Below are 16,775 nucleotides of genomic sequence, written 5' to 3'. Positions count from 1 at the left end.
ATTCTGACGGTCCAGATTCTTCGATCTCCGATCAACGCAGTAACCGTCCGGAAATGTGCATCCGATCGACGGTCCTGATCGATAAGTAAAGCAACGAGATGACTTCCCGAGTAAACGGAAGCTCGAGCCGAGCGGTTGCTTGAATTGGAGAAGCCGAAGGTGCCGTCGCTTCTCTCTTCTCATCGTTTCTTCTTGTGGCGATCGTAGCCGAAGAACCCTAACTTCTGTCCTCCTCCTGGTGCTGTTTTCCTTCGAGCTCCCCTCGCATGGCGTCGGTGGCGTGTTCCCTGGTTCTCGGCCGCGGCTTCAGCTGCGCCAAGACCCCCACCCGGTCCCCGATCGCGTGTCTCCGCCTCTCGCGCGCGGTCTCTTGCAAGATGCGGAACAGGCATTTGAGGTCCGTCCTCTTCTTTCTTCTTATTCGCATACGTAGCTTTCCTGTTGCTTTGTGGCACCATCGGCGGTTATCTGATGCTTTCCTGATTCGATCCGGTCGGTTGGCGATCGGTTGCCTTTCATGAAATCGTTGGTTTGGTGTCTTAAGCTTGGGTTCTTGGTTGGATTCACCTTCTTGCTTCTTCTTGTGCCATGATCGCTGGGACAAGATCGATGAAATTTGTTATAATCTTGGAATCAGTGCATCATTTGCAAGTCTGAAGAAAATCCAAGTATATGGCATTTTATTAGCCGACACTTGACGAAGGAAGGAGAGTATTAAAGAAGACTGGTTCTCAGTAATATAATCTGACAGCACAGCCAGCTAAAGCTTTTAGAATTATGATGGAATAAGCCCATTTGGAGAGAGATGGCACACAAAATACGTGATGCCACAACTAGTTCCCCATCGGATGTGGGGTTTGGGTTTTATGGTATTGAGCCACATGGTCCTAGCCTCCTAGGCTCATTATATTCAACTAATTGGATTAGTACTTTAGCAGGCCTAGCGGGCAGGTCATGATTAAATGCAAGCCACAACCTATTTTGAAGAAATCTCAGGAATTCACAAACTAATTATTGAACTCGATATGGAAAGATGGAACACATTCTGGTTTGGTTCTAGTCCAAATTGAGTTTAATTAGTGTTTGATTAAATAGAAAAAGCTAGGTTGGTCAAGTTATGGTTGATTTTATGTTAAGTTCTGCTTGACCAAGTCATGAATCCTTGTTCGCTCTTCTAGAATCTTCTCCTTATTTTATTAATATTTTAAGAAGGACAATTATATATAGATTGGGTCTATTTTAGGATTACGATTTTGCTTTTTTTGGTAGGTATTAGGAGTAAAATTTTTGCTATGTAATAGTTTAATTGAAAGAACAGGATAAATATGGCAATAATACAATATAACACGATATTAAAATTTACAATTGGAGAAGAAGGGAGAAGACAAAAAAAAAGAACTGATTGTAATTTTTTTATCTTTCTTTTCTGTTATTTTAGATTATCATTGTTAGTAGGAATAGAAGTCTACTTAAGTGCCTGTGATGTATTGACTTGTGACAACCATACTTGAGATGGTTGTTTTAAGACTATACAGATTTGGAAAATTCGAAAATTTTGGTTACTAGTATGATATCAAGTAAATCGATTGCTTTGGTTAATTTAAACCTGACAATTATATTCGCTAGCCACAGGTTGGAGCGTTCTCTGATAACTCATAGGTTGGTACCAAAACAATATGAAGAAGTTTTGAATGGTTTGGCTATTTTGTTTTGTATACAAAAACATGTGATTTAAACTTGCTAGGAAGCCATATCTTCTGCATTGCCAGTACAATAAAAATTGATTAAATATGAAAATAATAATATGTTCTCTAATTACTTATTATAGTGAATCCACTATAACTTTTTGTTTGTGAAGAACTGTTGTAATATATTATAACTGCTGTTTGGAAAAATGCTTGAACATATACAGTTCCCAGCAAAAGAGACAGCAATTTAAAAGGGCTCCTACAGAGCGGCTGTCACTAAATATGAATGCTCAATCCCATGACAATATCGGTTGTGAACCTGAAGAAGCTAGCTCTGCTGGTGTATCACATTCAAGCCAAATAACCATACCAAGCAATGATGCTGAGTCTGATAGTAACAGCGAGACGGATGTAGCAGTATCATCTTTTGAAGAAACTAATATGGTGGTATTGTACTCTTTTTTGTGGTTAATTTTGTGATTTTTTTTACTGTTGGTAATATAGATGGTTAATTGCAAAAGTTCATTTTTTTAATTGGATAGTTTTTTTTGACATCATGTCATTCACCTGACATGATGTATAATCTTAGATTATTTTTTTAACTATCATGGTTCATATCAGACTCTATTCTTTGACCACTGTCTTTTGAGTTTACTTATTATCTTTTATCTTATAGCAATAAAGGTTGTTAGGTTGTAATATTACTGTCAAGATAGTGCAGGATTGCAGATTTGTCATTGGGATTCTTGTCTGCCACAACCTAACTTGTAGAGTGTCAAATCATTTGCTAATCATTTTCACTGTTCTTTGTGGACATATGCTACATATTGTGACACCTTTTCATTCTGTGCTGGACTCTTTGATTAAATATTAACACTTCAAATGTGTTATTATCCAGCAAGACACTTTATTCTTCAAGAGAGAGTTACCATATGCTTTATTTCATCGTTCAGTGGTTGAACTCCTAAATGGCCATGCATATTGGGATCCTTTGGGAAGTCTATTTTGACCATCTTTTCGTTGTGTCAAGGCCTTGATTGCCATTCCAAGTATTTATAGTTGAGAAGGCTTCTTCATCAACAGATGCAAACATAATTCAGAAAAACATAGAATATAGCAATGGCAAGCAAGGTTCATCGTACCGCGTCATACCGCTTGGTACGGGCTGTCACGGACAAACTTCTAAACAAGGTGTTTGATGTAATGCTTATGTATGTCCGTGTCTTTTGGCATGTTCATGCCTTGTACAGAATGTAAAGGGGCGGCCGAAGGCTTAATAGTCCCATTTTAGTTGGGTTGGTGGCCTCTTTAGGCTTGTAAATAAAGGTTGTGTCATGTGGACACGCTCGAGAGCTTTTCGGTCTGTAATGGACCATTTTACCCTTTGTTGTGCCACTGTTCAGAGCTTGTAAAGTCTGTTTGTAATTTGCTTTGTCTATGAAGTGTTTTTCGGACATGTTTGCTTGTGGATCCCGTTTGAGGCGTTCTCTTTAACCCGTTCTCTCTTTTGTTGGTCCTAAGGGACAATGGGAGGCTTCGGGGAGGCTGACCTTTGCGGACGGACGCGCAAGGGTGCCGCACGACTTAGGCAAAACCAGCTAAGTCCGTGTCATATGGTATCAGAGCGGGACAAGCACTCATAGAAACACTTGACATACAAACGTGGGGGACCTAGCGGGGCTGCGTTGAGGGCAGTCAGCACATGCGCGACCGTTTGAGGGAAAACGGGCATGGAGATGTAGGGAAAAGAGTCGCTCAGAGGAGCGGGCATCTGAGATTGGCATTCAGAGGAATGGCCAACCCTTCGCGCAAGAGGCACCACGAGAACAGGCAAGTTTGGAAGAATCTGGAGCGCACAAAGGTTGGGATGGCTGAGTTTGAGCTACGGCTCAACGTTGACAACTTTACTTGATGGTGCTCAAGGCAAGCGAGGCGCTTGGCAAAAGGACGAGACCATGCAAAGTGGAATGAGTTGCTCAGCGACCGAAAGAGTTGTGCAAAGCTCACAGAGGTGAGGGGAATTGCTAACTCGAAGAATTCGGTACTCATGCATGGGCTTGTATGCGGACGATGGATTGTTCGTGGCCATCCCAAGGCGACCGAGACTCGGCGCCATGGAGCATTGAAACTTTCTCTTCGGCATGCGAAGGATACGTCCGGAGGAGGCTGAAGTGTGCAACGAGTTCAGCATGTTGCTAGGCCTGGAGGGGTGCAGCGGTGGTTGTATTGACGTGGAGGCGCAATCTAGCAAGTGCGTTTGCAAGAGGCAGAACAATGCACAGTTTGTTCAGCAGATCGGAGTAGTCCAAGGGGATGGTGGTCTCCGAAACGAAGAGAGATGTTGCTCAAATGGGATAGTTATCCAGGAGGGATAAGTCCCGGCTCTCCAGAGGGAGAATCATGTGCGACGGACTGCACATGTTGAGGAGGAGTACCTCAACAAAACAACAACTCCACGAAGCTCGATGGACTGAGCAAGCGGCGAGGAGTCGTCGCATGATCTCGCTTGAGAGAATGCATTGGTGGATGCATTGCGAGATCAAGTGGGGGAGCGACCCAAAGCAACTTAAATGAAGGCACACTTGGAGTCGATGTGGAGATCGGACTCAAGGGAGGGCTGACCCGTGGAATGGTGGGCACGAGGGCCACCATCGACTCAATGCAAAAACGAGGAGCGGAGCAACTTGGGTGTAACTTGGTGAAGTACCCAAGCCGCATGAAGGGAGCCAGCAGAGAAGTTGGAACATGGAGCAGACGCACAGTGCTTTCCTTAGACAGAGGTCAAAGACATGAACTCTTGCAGAGGCAAGAGTAGGATCATGTTGTTCCATGGGTCCTTCATTCTGACGGAGCGGACTCATCTTGCATGGTGCCAAAGACGAAGGGAGCTTCTAGGCACATGCACCTTATCTCGGAGGAGCATTTGATGGAGGAACTAAGGCGACTCAATTTGCGGAGGCGAAGTTGGGTTCAGAAGGCCTTAGCACGGGGCAAGAGGACGCAGAGGCGGGTACTCTTGAAGAATATGCCACAGTGTTGCCATTCAAGTTGCCATGAAGGAAGCAGTGCGCAGCGGAGATTGTGCTGGTAGGGGCAGAGGCCCAGGATCCAGGCAATGGTGCACAATTTACAGCGAAGTCGGTGGACTTCGGGAGCTTCTAGGCGACGGACTGTCCTAGAGCGGTGCTTCATCTAGGTGTGACCCAAGAGTGGGTGGATGAAGGTCGATTGCCAAAGGAGCGAACAAAATCGAAGGTGGAGGAGACCCTGCGATGTATTGGCAGAGGCCACACATGGAGGGTTCACAATTCGAGTTTATTCCACAAGGATCAGAATGCAATGGAGATGTCACCAGGAGGCGACATGGTGCAGCGGATCGTGGTGGAATAGTTCGTGGCAATGCGACACACACGACACAGTCCCGGGAGGGACTAGATCATATGGAGGTATGATCGGGAGCTATTGGGAGCTCCGCTTTGGTGAACAACACGACGGCAAGAAGGGCTATGGATTCAAGGAGTGAAGGCCATGGTACCGCAGAGGCGGGTCTTCCGGGCGTGCACCGAATTTTGCATCGGATGAAAACCTTAGTCATCAGCATATGGGGGCTGGGTTCCACCAAGGGAAAAGTTCGAATGCAAGTACCAGTGAGTCCCATGAGAGGGACTTGATCATGCAGAGGTATGATCGAAGCAGCTGGAGAGTTGGACTGCTCCAGAGCTCATATTCGCTTAAGGGAGCCCGACAAGTCAGAGGACAAGGTCGAGTAAGCGAACGTTGCTACCAAGGAAGCTAAGGAGAACAGAATCGGTGCAAACCCTACAATGTGATGGCAGAGGCCATACATGGGAGTTGTAGTCTGTATTTCCATCGACCAAACAGACTGCTTGGAGAACACGGAGGTGTTGAAGCAGGAGGTCGAAAAGGGCGAGGAAGCGACGACAAGTCCAGAGGGACTTAGCTACCCAAAATCAAGCAATCAGTGAGAATGGAGGTGGACTCAGAGGAGTGTCACGAAGGCATATCTACTGATTGTGAAGAAAAGGGATGTAGATGCGAGACGACGGATAGTAGGGCCATGGGCATGGCAGCGCCATGGTACCGCAGAGGCGGGACTTCCGTCAAAGTCATTGATCCCTTGCTCTCACGGAGGGAGAGCGCTTGGTCGTGAAAGGGGCCGAGGAGGTGGAGCATGCAGAGGCAATCTCCAAGTACCGAGACAAGGCTGAAGGGCAGAGGCCAAGAAACTTCGTAAGACCGGTGTCAACAAGTTTCTCATCAAGATAGCCGTAAGTGAAGGACTTCGGGTCATGCAAGAGTGCACAACCAAGGAACGAAGCAGGCAGTACGTGGTGCTGTACCTTTGCTACTCAGTGGAGTAGGCGGCAGGGTTGATGGAGAAGACGGTACAATCCCAGAGGCGACCTCATCTATCAGAGAATTACTCCAAGTTGGGGTGAAAACTTCCTGCATTCCAGAAGTTCAATGGCATTGAGAAGGTGAATCACAGTAGCTAACTCAATGCAAGGAGTGCAAACACTTCAAGTGCTTCAGAAGTGTGAGCAAAGAGCAGGCGAAGACCAGTAACCAGCTCGATGCATGAAGTACAACCTCGAGGAGGCGGGCGAAGTCAAGTAACCTTTGCCTTCTCAACTCTTAAGAGAATGGGCGAAACCGAGTACCCCAGTTCTTTTATCTATCTAGCAGAGGAGCTCTGCACAAGTTCAAAAGACCCTTCGAAGATAATGGAAGACAATAGTTGTCAAATCCTCACCAACGGTGATCAGTGCTACTGAGAGTAGATTGTCCGCTTCATTTCCCAACGAAATGCCAATCGAAAGCGGAAGTGATGCGAACCTACTTGGATGTGACAACTAACTGAAAGAAGAGTCAATGAGCAGATTTTGTGGAGGAAGGACCCAAAACTTCAGAAGTTTGCGAGGCGATGCTCGTTAAAGCTCCAACAAGCATCCACCCAGTTCAAGCAGCATGTGGAAATTTTGAGAGACTGGCGCAGTAAGGATGGTCTTTTTCCTTCATTTGGGGGATCCGTAAGAATCAACAATGATCAACACAACTCAGCCAACCCCACACCAGAGTCAAGAGTCATTGGTGAGTTGAAGCAGCATGGCGGATCAAAGGTTCGACTACTCAGAAACAGCAGCGGAGAGCAGCTGGGAGCCAGGAGGCGCATTGCAGCTAAAGCAGAAGATTGAAGACTCAGCAAAGGCGAAGAGTTGCAGTGTTCACAAAGGCTTCGACGAGGACGTCGAAGGGATAAGTGGGGGAGAATGTCACGGACAAACTTCTAAACAAGGTGTTTGATGTAATGCTTATGTATGTCCGTGTCTTTTGGCATGTTCATGCCTTGTACAGAATGTAAAGGGGCGGCCGAAGGCTTAATAGTCCCATTTTAGTTGGGTTGGTGGCCTCTTTAGGCTTGTAAATAAAGGTTGTGTCATGTGGACACGCTCGAGAGCTTTTCGGTCTGTAATGGACCATTTTACCCTTTGTTGTGCCACTGTTCAGAGCTTGTAAAGTCTGTTTGTAATTTGCTTTGTCTATGAAGTGTTTTTCGGACATGTTTGCTTGTGGATCCCGTTTGAGGCGTTCTCTTTAACCCGTTCTCTCTTTTGTTGGTCCTAAGGGACAATGGGAGGCTTCGGGGAGGCTGACCTTTGCGGACGGACGCGCAAGGGTGCCGCACGACTTAGGCAAAACCAGCTAAGTCCGTGTCAGGGCGGTACATATTGGTCTATCGGTATGTCCCACCGTACCATGTGTTGATATGTCAGTACCTATCAAACTGATGGCCGATTGGTACACCGGTACTGATCGGTAAGGTGAACTATGCTGGCAAGATCGTAGGGAGCACACTGGATTTGTGAGTTCCCCCACTATTCTTTCCAAAGCAGAATCTTTCCATTAATCAAGAACATCCAATTCCATTGCAGATATAAATCCCTTCCAAATAAAAAAGAATCTTATCTTCACCTTAGAGAGCTATCTTAGAAGTTGCAAAATTGTCCTCATTCCTCAATGACTTGCCAACAAAAGGAATGAATTATTGACTTGAAACAAGCAGAACAAGACAATAGCATTCACTTTAAAGAATTTCTTTTCCCACAGTTGATACGGAAATTATCATTGCAACAAACAACTTCTCTACTTTATTCTGCATAACTAAAATTTTCTTCAACCGAAGTTGGAACTATGGAAGAAAAATGGAATTTGCTTATAAATTTCAATTTTATCAGTCAAATGCATAAATTTTGTGTATTTTTTTCACTGCATATGGTCTCAGATGATCTCTAATAGCTTTCATTGCACCTTCTAACTCCTTTTTGAGATTGATGCTTATTTATTGTCTACAGATACATATAGAAGCAATTGATGCACACAACTAAATTGCTATGATCAATTTCTCTTCAAGGGAATAAAATTTCAGAGTAATAGGCTATTTTCTTTTGCAGATTGAGAATAATGATGAACAAGAGCATCCAAGCATTCATCTAGAGGACTTGATAGCCACGATCAGGAATGCTGAGAAAAGTAGGCATATTTATTTGTGTTTCCATAAAAATTTCTTGTCTTTATCCTTCATAATTTTTTCCCTCTCTTACAATTTTTTTAGATATTTTGCTTCTTAATCAAGCTCGAGTTTATGCAGTTGAAGAACTTGACAAAATTCTTTCTGAAAAGGAGGCTTTGCAAGCTGAAATAAACAATCTAGAGATGAAGTTGGCAGAAACAGATGCACGAATTAAAGTTGCAGCTCAAGAAAAGATAAATGCAGAACTCCTCGAAAATCAGCTTGAGAAATTGAAGACTGAAATATCTTCAAGGAATTCTATCGAGGAAGGAAAGCATGGTACACTGGATGATGAATCTCCCCTTGTTTTGGAGCTTAATGACCTGAGGAAAGAAAATGCGTTGCTAAAGGATGATATACAGATGCTTAAGTTGAAACTGGCTGATGTTAGTAAAACAGAGGAGCGTTTACCTTTGCTGGAGAAAAGACATTCCTTGTTGGAGGCTTCCCTTATGGAGTTGCAATCTCAACTGTCAAATGCTCAGGATGATGTTTCAAGACTTGCTTCTCTGCGATATGAATGCAAAGCTTTGTTGGACAAGGTAGAAAATTTGCAAGCATTGTTTAATGATGCAAGCAGAGTGATGGACCAGCCTACTTTAGGTTTACAACAATATCATGAGCTGCAGAAGAAGGTTGACAAGATAGAAGCATTAGTGACAGAAGCAACTGTGTCAAAGTTTCCATCTGAAAATTTTCACCATTATGATGAGACTTTGCGAGAGAAAATTGAACTGTTGGAGAAGCAATTGTGGGAGTCTGACCAAGAAATACATTCTCAAATTCAGTTGTTTCAAGAATCAGTTAGAGAATTTCATGATGCACTGGAAAGATTAAAAGAAGAAATCGAGAAAAGATCTCAAGAACTTTCTTTGGAAAATCTGCCCCAGGAATTCTGGAGCCGCTTGCTGCTTATAATTGATGGTTGGTTGCTTGAGAAGAAAATATCAGTCAATGATGCTAAGTTGTTGAGAGAAATGACATGGAAGAAGGATGCTCAGATTCGTGATGCATATTTAGCAAGCAGAAGCAAGAGTGAGCATGAAAAGTTGGCTACATTCCTTAAGTTGACTTACTCTCGTACAAGGTTGGGTTTCTGTTTCCATTATAGGTGGATGTGGACTGTACTACATTTTCCCATGAAACACGTCTACAAATAACCAATCTTTTCTTTTTACTGATTTACTAATGCAGTCCAGGAATGCACATAATCCATATTGCAGCAGAAATGGCCCCAGTTGCAAAGGTGAGCTGAACCCACAATTGAAGTAATGGGATACAAATTATGAGAATTTTTGCAACCTGGTATTCAAAAGTTTAACTTGTCTAATGTTTTTCTTTCAGCTTAAATTCATGATGAATTGGTTTTAAGATTCTCTTTAGATCTTTTCTTTAGCTTTTGGAGTACTTTGTTATTCACTTCAGTCTATACCTGATCATTTAATTTAGGATATATTTATCTAATTTGAACTTAGAAGTAATTCTGGGTCCACACTCAATACGTAATACTGATCTACAAGAGTTATCTCGAGTTATTTATTGTTGTTGCAAGTGAACAGTCAAGAAGAAAATATTGGTTAGTTACTAAAAAATGGCAGTAAGAACTAACTTGTTCAAGTACGTTGTGTATGTTACAACGTTCATCTGGTTTTCCATTTTATTATTGCACACTTGAACTGACTTCTGAAGCATTACTTTGAAGTTAGAGGAACATGAAACCATCTAAATGTGACCATTTTGAAAAGCTACGCTGCCGAAGTGTAACTTATTTAACCTAAAAATTTGCATTTCCACCATTACTAAACTCAAATGCTCCTTTCTATTATTTGACCATTTTCTAATCTAGCTATGTTCTTAGGTCGGTGGTTTAGGGGATGTTATATCAGGTCTTGGTAAAGCACTACAGAGGAAGGGACACCTGGTGGAAATTGTCCTGCCAAAATATGACTGCATGCAGTATGATCTTATCACTGATATGAAGGTATATCACTATCTTTTTGTATGTATCATCTCAAACTTCTGGGAAAGTGTGCTGGGTCATTTACTAAATTTCCAGTTTGGCTAATGTTACAGGCACTGGATGTTGTAGTAGAATCTTATTTTGATGGACAACTCTTCAGGAACAAAATTTGGGTTGGGATTATTGAAGGTCTAAAGCTTTGATTGACACTGATTTTTAACTTCTGCTGAAGAAGAACTAATATAATTTAACTAATTGAGGCTCATGGGAATGTGATTTACAGGTCTTCCTGTCTATTTTATAGAACCTCATCATCCAGCTAAGTTCTTTTGGAGAGGAAAATACTATGGAGAGTATGATGACTTCAAGCGTTTCTCATTCTTTAGCCGTGCAGCTGTTGAATTGCTCTATCAAGCTGGGAAAAAACCTGACATAATCCATTGTCATGATTGGCAGACAGCCTTTGTTGTAGGCATTCAGTACCATCTGCTGAAATCATGTTATTAGACCGGACACAACCATATTTAACATTTTCTAACGTTTCCCAGACTTTCTCTTTTTCCAGGCACCACTTTATTGGGATATATATGCTGCCAAGGGTTTTAATTCAGCTAGAATTTGTTTCACCTGCCACAACTTCGAGTATCAAGGAACAGTACCTGCTTCGGAATTGGCGTCCTGTGGACTTGATGTCCACCAGCTAAACAGACCTGACAGGATGCGGGACCACTCAGCAGATGACAAAGTCAATACTGTCAAGGTAATTTGATAGACCATTTTGCAAATATGCATGTAAAATATTATTTAAAGCATAAATTTGTTTTCCTGTATTGCAATGGTAAAGCAATGGATTGAAATTTCAGGGTGCAATTGTGTTCTCTAACATTGTTACCACTGTATCGCCAACTTATTCTCAAGAGGTCCGCACTGTAGAGGTACTGACACCGACCTTTCTAGTAACATTTGCAACTGGTGCTTTTCGTTTATGGTCAAGATACTTGCTTACCACAGAGATGCACCCTGTGCATGTTATATATTTATCTCGGTCATTAAGCCTCTGCTCCTATAACTAATAACCTCATTGGAGCAGCAAGTCTCCAAATATTTAAAAGTGCATTCAGATGAATGCAAATTTAGTTATTGAAGATATGTGGAGCGCCTGAAATCAGCCACCACTGAAAAACAGATATCTCGTTGGGCCACAACTAAGAATTTGTGTCTTATCTCTTTATAGTTGTTTCCTTAATTTAATTGTAGCGAGCATAGTCTATCTCAATGTGACTTGTGGTTTTCGTTTTTAATGGTTATCCTTGAATGTCTGATTCATTTCTGCAGTCATGAACTGCATCTATGTTCTTTAGTCAATACTGTTATGGTTCTGGTGTATGAGTTATTTAGTGTTTTGGACAAATATATATAGCTTCTTTTAACTTTTGTTTTTATATGTGTGGCTTCTTTTGACAGGGTGGTCGGGGCCTCCATGAAACATTAAAATCTCATTCTAAGAAATTTATTGGGATTCTTAATGGCATTGATACAGATGCATGGAATCCTTCCACAGATAACTATATCAGTGTCCAGTACAGTGCTGATGATCTTCAGGGAAAAGCAGAGAACAAAGATGCTATAAGGAAGTGTCTTAAGCTTTCCCGTTCTGAGGGTTCTCAACCACTGGTAAACTTCTTCACATAAAAAATATAGTTATGTTATCTGATTTCTATCTTATATGTCCTTGTTATAGAGTTATGTGAAGTTTAAAGCTTGATTGTCAAAAACCTATATGTTCTTTGTAGTTGCTCATGCTTTGCAGTGGTTTGTCATAGTGGTAATATGCCTCAGACTTCATAAGCAAGCTTTATTATGTTCACCACTGTTCATAATTGGTTGGCAGACTTTAACCTGTTTTGATTTTTTCGTTAAAAAGGAATCGAACATATCATTAAGTGAACAATCACACAGAAGTAGGCGTGGTTCCTTGGGCTACCTTTCCTATAAACTTGATTGCAACTTGGGAAGCACTTTTTATGGAGCTGGAATATTACTTATTACAGGCACCAAAAAAGACCAACACGCACTAACCAGTGTCATGTAGGGTTTTGTCATTAGTCATTTGAATGCTTTTGTTACTCAGGAAGCCCTTCCTAGGTTTATTGTTCTTACTAGCAGCTGCTGAGCCTCCAGATAACTACAGAAGCTATTTGTATTCTTCTTTCAGTCTCCATAGTTGTGCTGTCTTGTGGGTAATAAAATGTCACTAAGATCAACTCCTGTCTCCATATGTTTTTCCATAATTTTAACCAAAAGTTGAAAATAGATGCAGTTCTCCTTTAAGCAGCCATTTAATGTTTTTCTGAAATCTCATAGGTTAACTTATCAAACTACTGTTTTTACAACTGTCAATCTCTATTGATTATTGTTCTTTTAAAATAGTTCAAATTTGAGCTCATTGAAGTTTATAAATGAGTAGTGTTATTGCTTGACTCTTGGGGTGCAGTATCTACATTGCAAAAAAGTGTTCTCTCTTTTATCATTTATCAATATGGTGGAAACAAAGATGTTGCATTATAAATGGTTGCAGATTCACTGTTATCTTGATCTTGATCAACATGCCTTAATCAGCATTAATTATCAGGTTAATCCAGAGGTAACAAATAGACTAATGAATGATATTCTGATCTTGTGCAAAGCTAGTTGAGTGGGATAGAAGATGGCAATGAAAATGTATAGGTAGGTGTCCAGTTAATGAGTCCTAGAAAATAAGGATGTGGCCTCTAAAGCAGGAAACCTGTCCAATACTTGCAGTGTACATGTTGAACGCAGACGTCAATTGTTAGGCACTTCGTGACACATGTTGGGTGGTTAAAACACATGACTGTTGTACCATCTAAATTTATTTATATTGACATATTGTATGTATGTTGGACACTTTACTCATCCACAGATTACTTCAAGAAACAACTATGGGTAATGTGTATGCCATTTAGAATTTATACTCCATGACGTCATGTATGTATGTCTGTGTGAGCTTCAAGTACTTGTGTGAGTATTTGCTATGTGCACGAACAGTTATTGTGCTTGTTATCAAGGTTTTTATTTATGATGATCATATATTATCATTATTTTATTAAGTATAAAATTAGAATAGCATTTGACTATATACATGTAGTAAATATCATCTCTGTCATGTCTTGTAAATTTTTATGATTTTCCATGTCAGTGTAACCCATAATATCCATCTCCATGCTTTAAAGGATACAATTAAGGCTTCCACAAATGCAGGGTTTTTACAGGGTTAAATGGACGGCTATGTTACCTTTTGGAACTGGGGATTCATATCCCTGCAAGCAAAGGATATTTCTATGACTCTGGAACACTTGGCATCTAAGTCATAAATGGTCAAACATACTATGATGCCAATTCACCCTTTTGATAAGCCCAAGAAAATACAATATAACAATCAAAAGATAATTGTCAAGGAAGAAAATCCAAAGCACACCTTTATTTATGAGATACCAATTTTAGATTTTTTTGTAGCTTTGTGCCTATAGTCATTTTCCTCTTAATCCTTTTCTTCGAAGTGATATATCTTTATGCATAGAACATAGTAATTTGTTCTTTTAGTTAGTACTCTGCTGATACTTGGGTTAAAAATTGGAGATGTAGATCATTGCTCTGAAGTCGATATAAAATTCTTTTTAACCATGCTCCAAATTCGGTCAGCTCATAGTATTTGTCATCTCAAATCAAGTATCGAAATTTCATGAACAGGTTGGTTGTATTACACGGCTTGTACCACAGAAAGGTGTCCATCTTATCAGACATGCAATATACTGTGCGCTTGAGTTAGGAGGACAGTTTGTGCTTCTTGGTTCAAGTCCAGTGCCCCACATTCAAGTAATGTTTCTTTTATCAAAAAATAAACTGTCAGTTTTATGGACAGTTCTTAGTTTTATTTTAATGATATTTTTACTCTTTATGAGCGATGATCCTTGGGTCTTCCTAAACTATGGTATTAGTAATTAAACTTTATATGTTTTACTCAGACATGAAACATGTGTGTTATGTATCCAAATGATCTAGAGGAATCACACATGGGACTCCCTAAATCTGACAGGAGATATTCTTAATATATGAATGTTCTTGCAATTTATGGATAAATGATGTTTACAGTTTATAAAATAATAATATGTTAGCTTTGTATGAGAATCAGCAATTTATACAGGAATGCCAAAATTTAGGACTTCTATGAAATTATAATTACTGCATCATGGTTTATTGACTTGTTATCATGAATGGTTCAAGTGTCCTCTAGAACAAATAACACAATTCTGAACTTCTCTAATGAGGTATGTAGTGATAGCATATCTGCTGCTGATATAAGCTGCTACATTAAATCATTTTACAATCTATGCATGATTTTCTACAAAAGTAGGTACTTGGTTACATTGCATAAATATTGCAAAAGTCCACAATTACATATTTATTTATAGTCCTCACAAATGACTTTGCTTTATCCCTTAGAAGGTTGGAATCTAGCTATTAAATGGTTATATTTATTATGCCTTACTCACGGTTATATTTCATACTATTGATGGTAAATTTACTTCCTTATGCATCATCTCTCTGTCAATGTCCCCTCTTCTGTTGATACTTGGGAAGCTTGTCTAGCTTTCTCCATAGAACATTCATGAGGAGTAATGAAAACAAATAAGACCTAGAATTCTGTCTTTTGGCAAAAAGGAAGATACACAATCCTTGCGGTTGTCTGAGGCCAGGTTTTCTAGCTTCTTTGACCAAACCTGGTCCAGTTGAGAAATTTTGTAATTATCAGAAGTCTGGTCCCTAATCTCTTCGACCAGTTGAGAAATTTTCACTTATATCGTGATTTCTTCAAATCTCAGAAGTTGAATTGCATTTTTCATTTTTTTTAGGGAAATGACAAAAATTATATTTTATGAACCTCCAAGATACTTGGTCATCTTCTCTGGTTAAACAACCAACAATACTTGTAGGCCTACAAAATTTGAGCATAGAAAAAAAAAGATGATCCGGCATGCAAGGCTCCCACTAATACAGGTTGGGTAGAGTTAGTGTATGCAAAACTGAAGATAAACAAATATGTAATTTTAAATTGATTCTGCTTGTATTTTTGTTTGCAAATGCTTTCCAAGCAATATGAGGCCTGTTTTTCATGGACAAATAGTGTGTCTAAGATTACTTAATCTTGCAGCGGGAGTTTGAGGACATTGCAAACCATTTCCAGAGCCACTCTCACGTCCGGTTGCTTTTGAAATATGATGATGCTCTTTCACACTTGATTTATGCAGCATCTGACATGTTTATTATTCCATCAATGTTTGAGCCTTGTGGCCTTACTCAGGTATGAACTTTTTGTTATATTTCTGCTGCTTCTGATATTTATCTGGACTTATTTTAAGGTTGTTATGGAGAAAAGCTTCTCTCCTGTACCATTTCTAAGGCCACTAATCTGTTACACATGGAAGGATGATTTTTGTTATTCAATAGTACTTGCATGATAATAAAAATACCTGAGACTGCCATTTTCAATATTTTATGGGTTCTGTTTTTGCATTGATTTTGAAACTATTATTTCATAATTTTTTATGATACAGATGATTGCTATGAGATATGGTTCTGTTCCAATTGTAAGAAAAACTGGCGGGCTGAATGATAGGTAGGTATTCGATCTGAATGTTTCTTATTTCTATCACCATGTACAAATATTTATTTTCAAATTGATTAACTTGTTACATTCTTCTTCCTGCAGTGTTTTTGATGTTGATGATAATACGATACCAGAACAATACCAAAATGGATTCACATTTGTCGCACCTGATGAGCAGGTAAACGTCATTGTTGCTTCGTTGGAGCAGTGTTCAAACACTTAATTTTAGTATGTGTGATTTCATATGTTAATTTCTCATCATCCTTGAGAGTTTCCTGTATTTGATTCAAAACCAAAGTTCCATCAAGTCAAAGTGACAAGAACATGTCTGTAGGGCCTAAGCAGTGCCATGGAACGGGCATTTCAGCACTACATCAGAAGCCCTGAGAGCTGGCAACAACTTGTTCAGAAGGACATGAGACTGGATTTCAGTTGGGATTCTTCAGCATCACAATACGAAGAGTTATACGAAAGATCTGTGGCTAGAGCAAGGGCAGCAGCTCGAGTGTAAAAGTTTTATTTCATCAACACATTCGTTATTCTGTTCCAATTCTTGAGGCAGGGCCTCTTTTCTGGGAACTGATACGCTGTGGAAGTATTTATCTTTGGGATGCACTGGGGCATTCATTTCTTTGATCCTTTGCTCCAAGTCTGGCCACTAATCATAATGGGAGATGGACAATTTTGAAATTTTCATTACTAATCGAAAGGTTGAAGTTGTGAGATATATTGCACCTGCAAGTTGAACCATTTGGATAGTTACAAGTGAAGACAGACCTATCATCATGTAACGGTCACAATGCTTCTCTAGAATGCAGTAGTGATGGATCATCTATTGACACTCCATCG

General features: G+C 40.3%; 1 protein-coding gene across 4 annotated transcripts; it reads left to right on the top strand.

Moving 5' to 3' along the window:
• Positions 1-5: 5 nt before the first annotated feature.
• Positions 6-16,653, top strand: LOC135620003 (probable starch synthase 4, chloroplastic/amyloplastic). Of its 4 annotated transcripts, none has more exons than XM_065122567.1 (16): positions 6-397; positions 1,913-2,132; positions 8,162-8,240; positions 8,323-9,367; positions 9,475-9,526; positions 10,139-10,261; positions 10,354-10,429; positions 10,524-10,708; positions 10,806-11,000; positions 11,104-11,175; positions 11,705-11,914; positions 14,009-14,134; positions 15,471-15,620; positions 15,874-15,935; positions 16,029-16,104; positions 16,261-16,653. In XM_065122567.1, the coding sequence occupies exons 1-16, from the start codon at positions 267-269 to the stop codon at positions 16,435-16,437; spliced, it is 2,979 nt and encodes a 992-aa protein (XP_064978639.1). In that variant the 5' UTR covers positions 6-266; the 3' UTR covers positions 16,438-16,653. The 4 variants fall into 4 exon arrangements, with proteins under 4 accessions (XP_064978639.1, XP_064978638.1, XP_064978641.1 ...); XM_065122566.1 differs by having other exon boundaries at positions 1,913-2,135; XM_065122569.1 differs by having other exon boundaries at positions 7-397; positions 8,359-9,367.
• Positions 16,654-16,775: the final 122 nt, after the last annotated feature.

This window comes from Musa acuminata, chromosome BXJ2-8 (genome assembly GCF_036884655.1).
Source record: "Musa acuminata AAA Group cultivar baxijiao chromosome BXJ2-8, Cavendish_Baxijiao_AAA, whole genome shotgun sequence".
NCBI classification, from domain to species: Eukaryota; Viridiplantae; Streptophyta; class Magnoliopsida; order Zingiberales; family Musaceae; genus Musa; species Musa acuminata.
The sequence above is the reverse complement of the archived record's forward strand: the minus strand, read 5'-3'. Positions and strand labels throughout refer to the sequence as shown.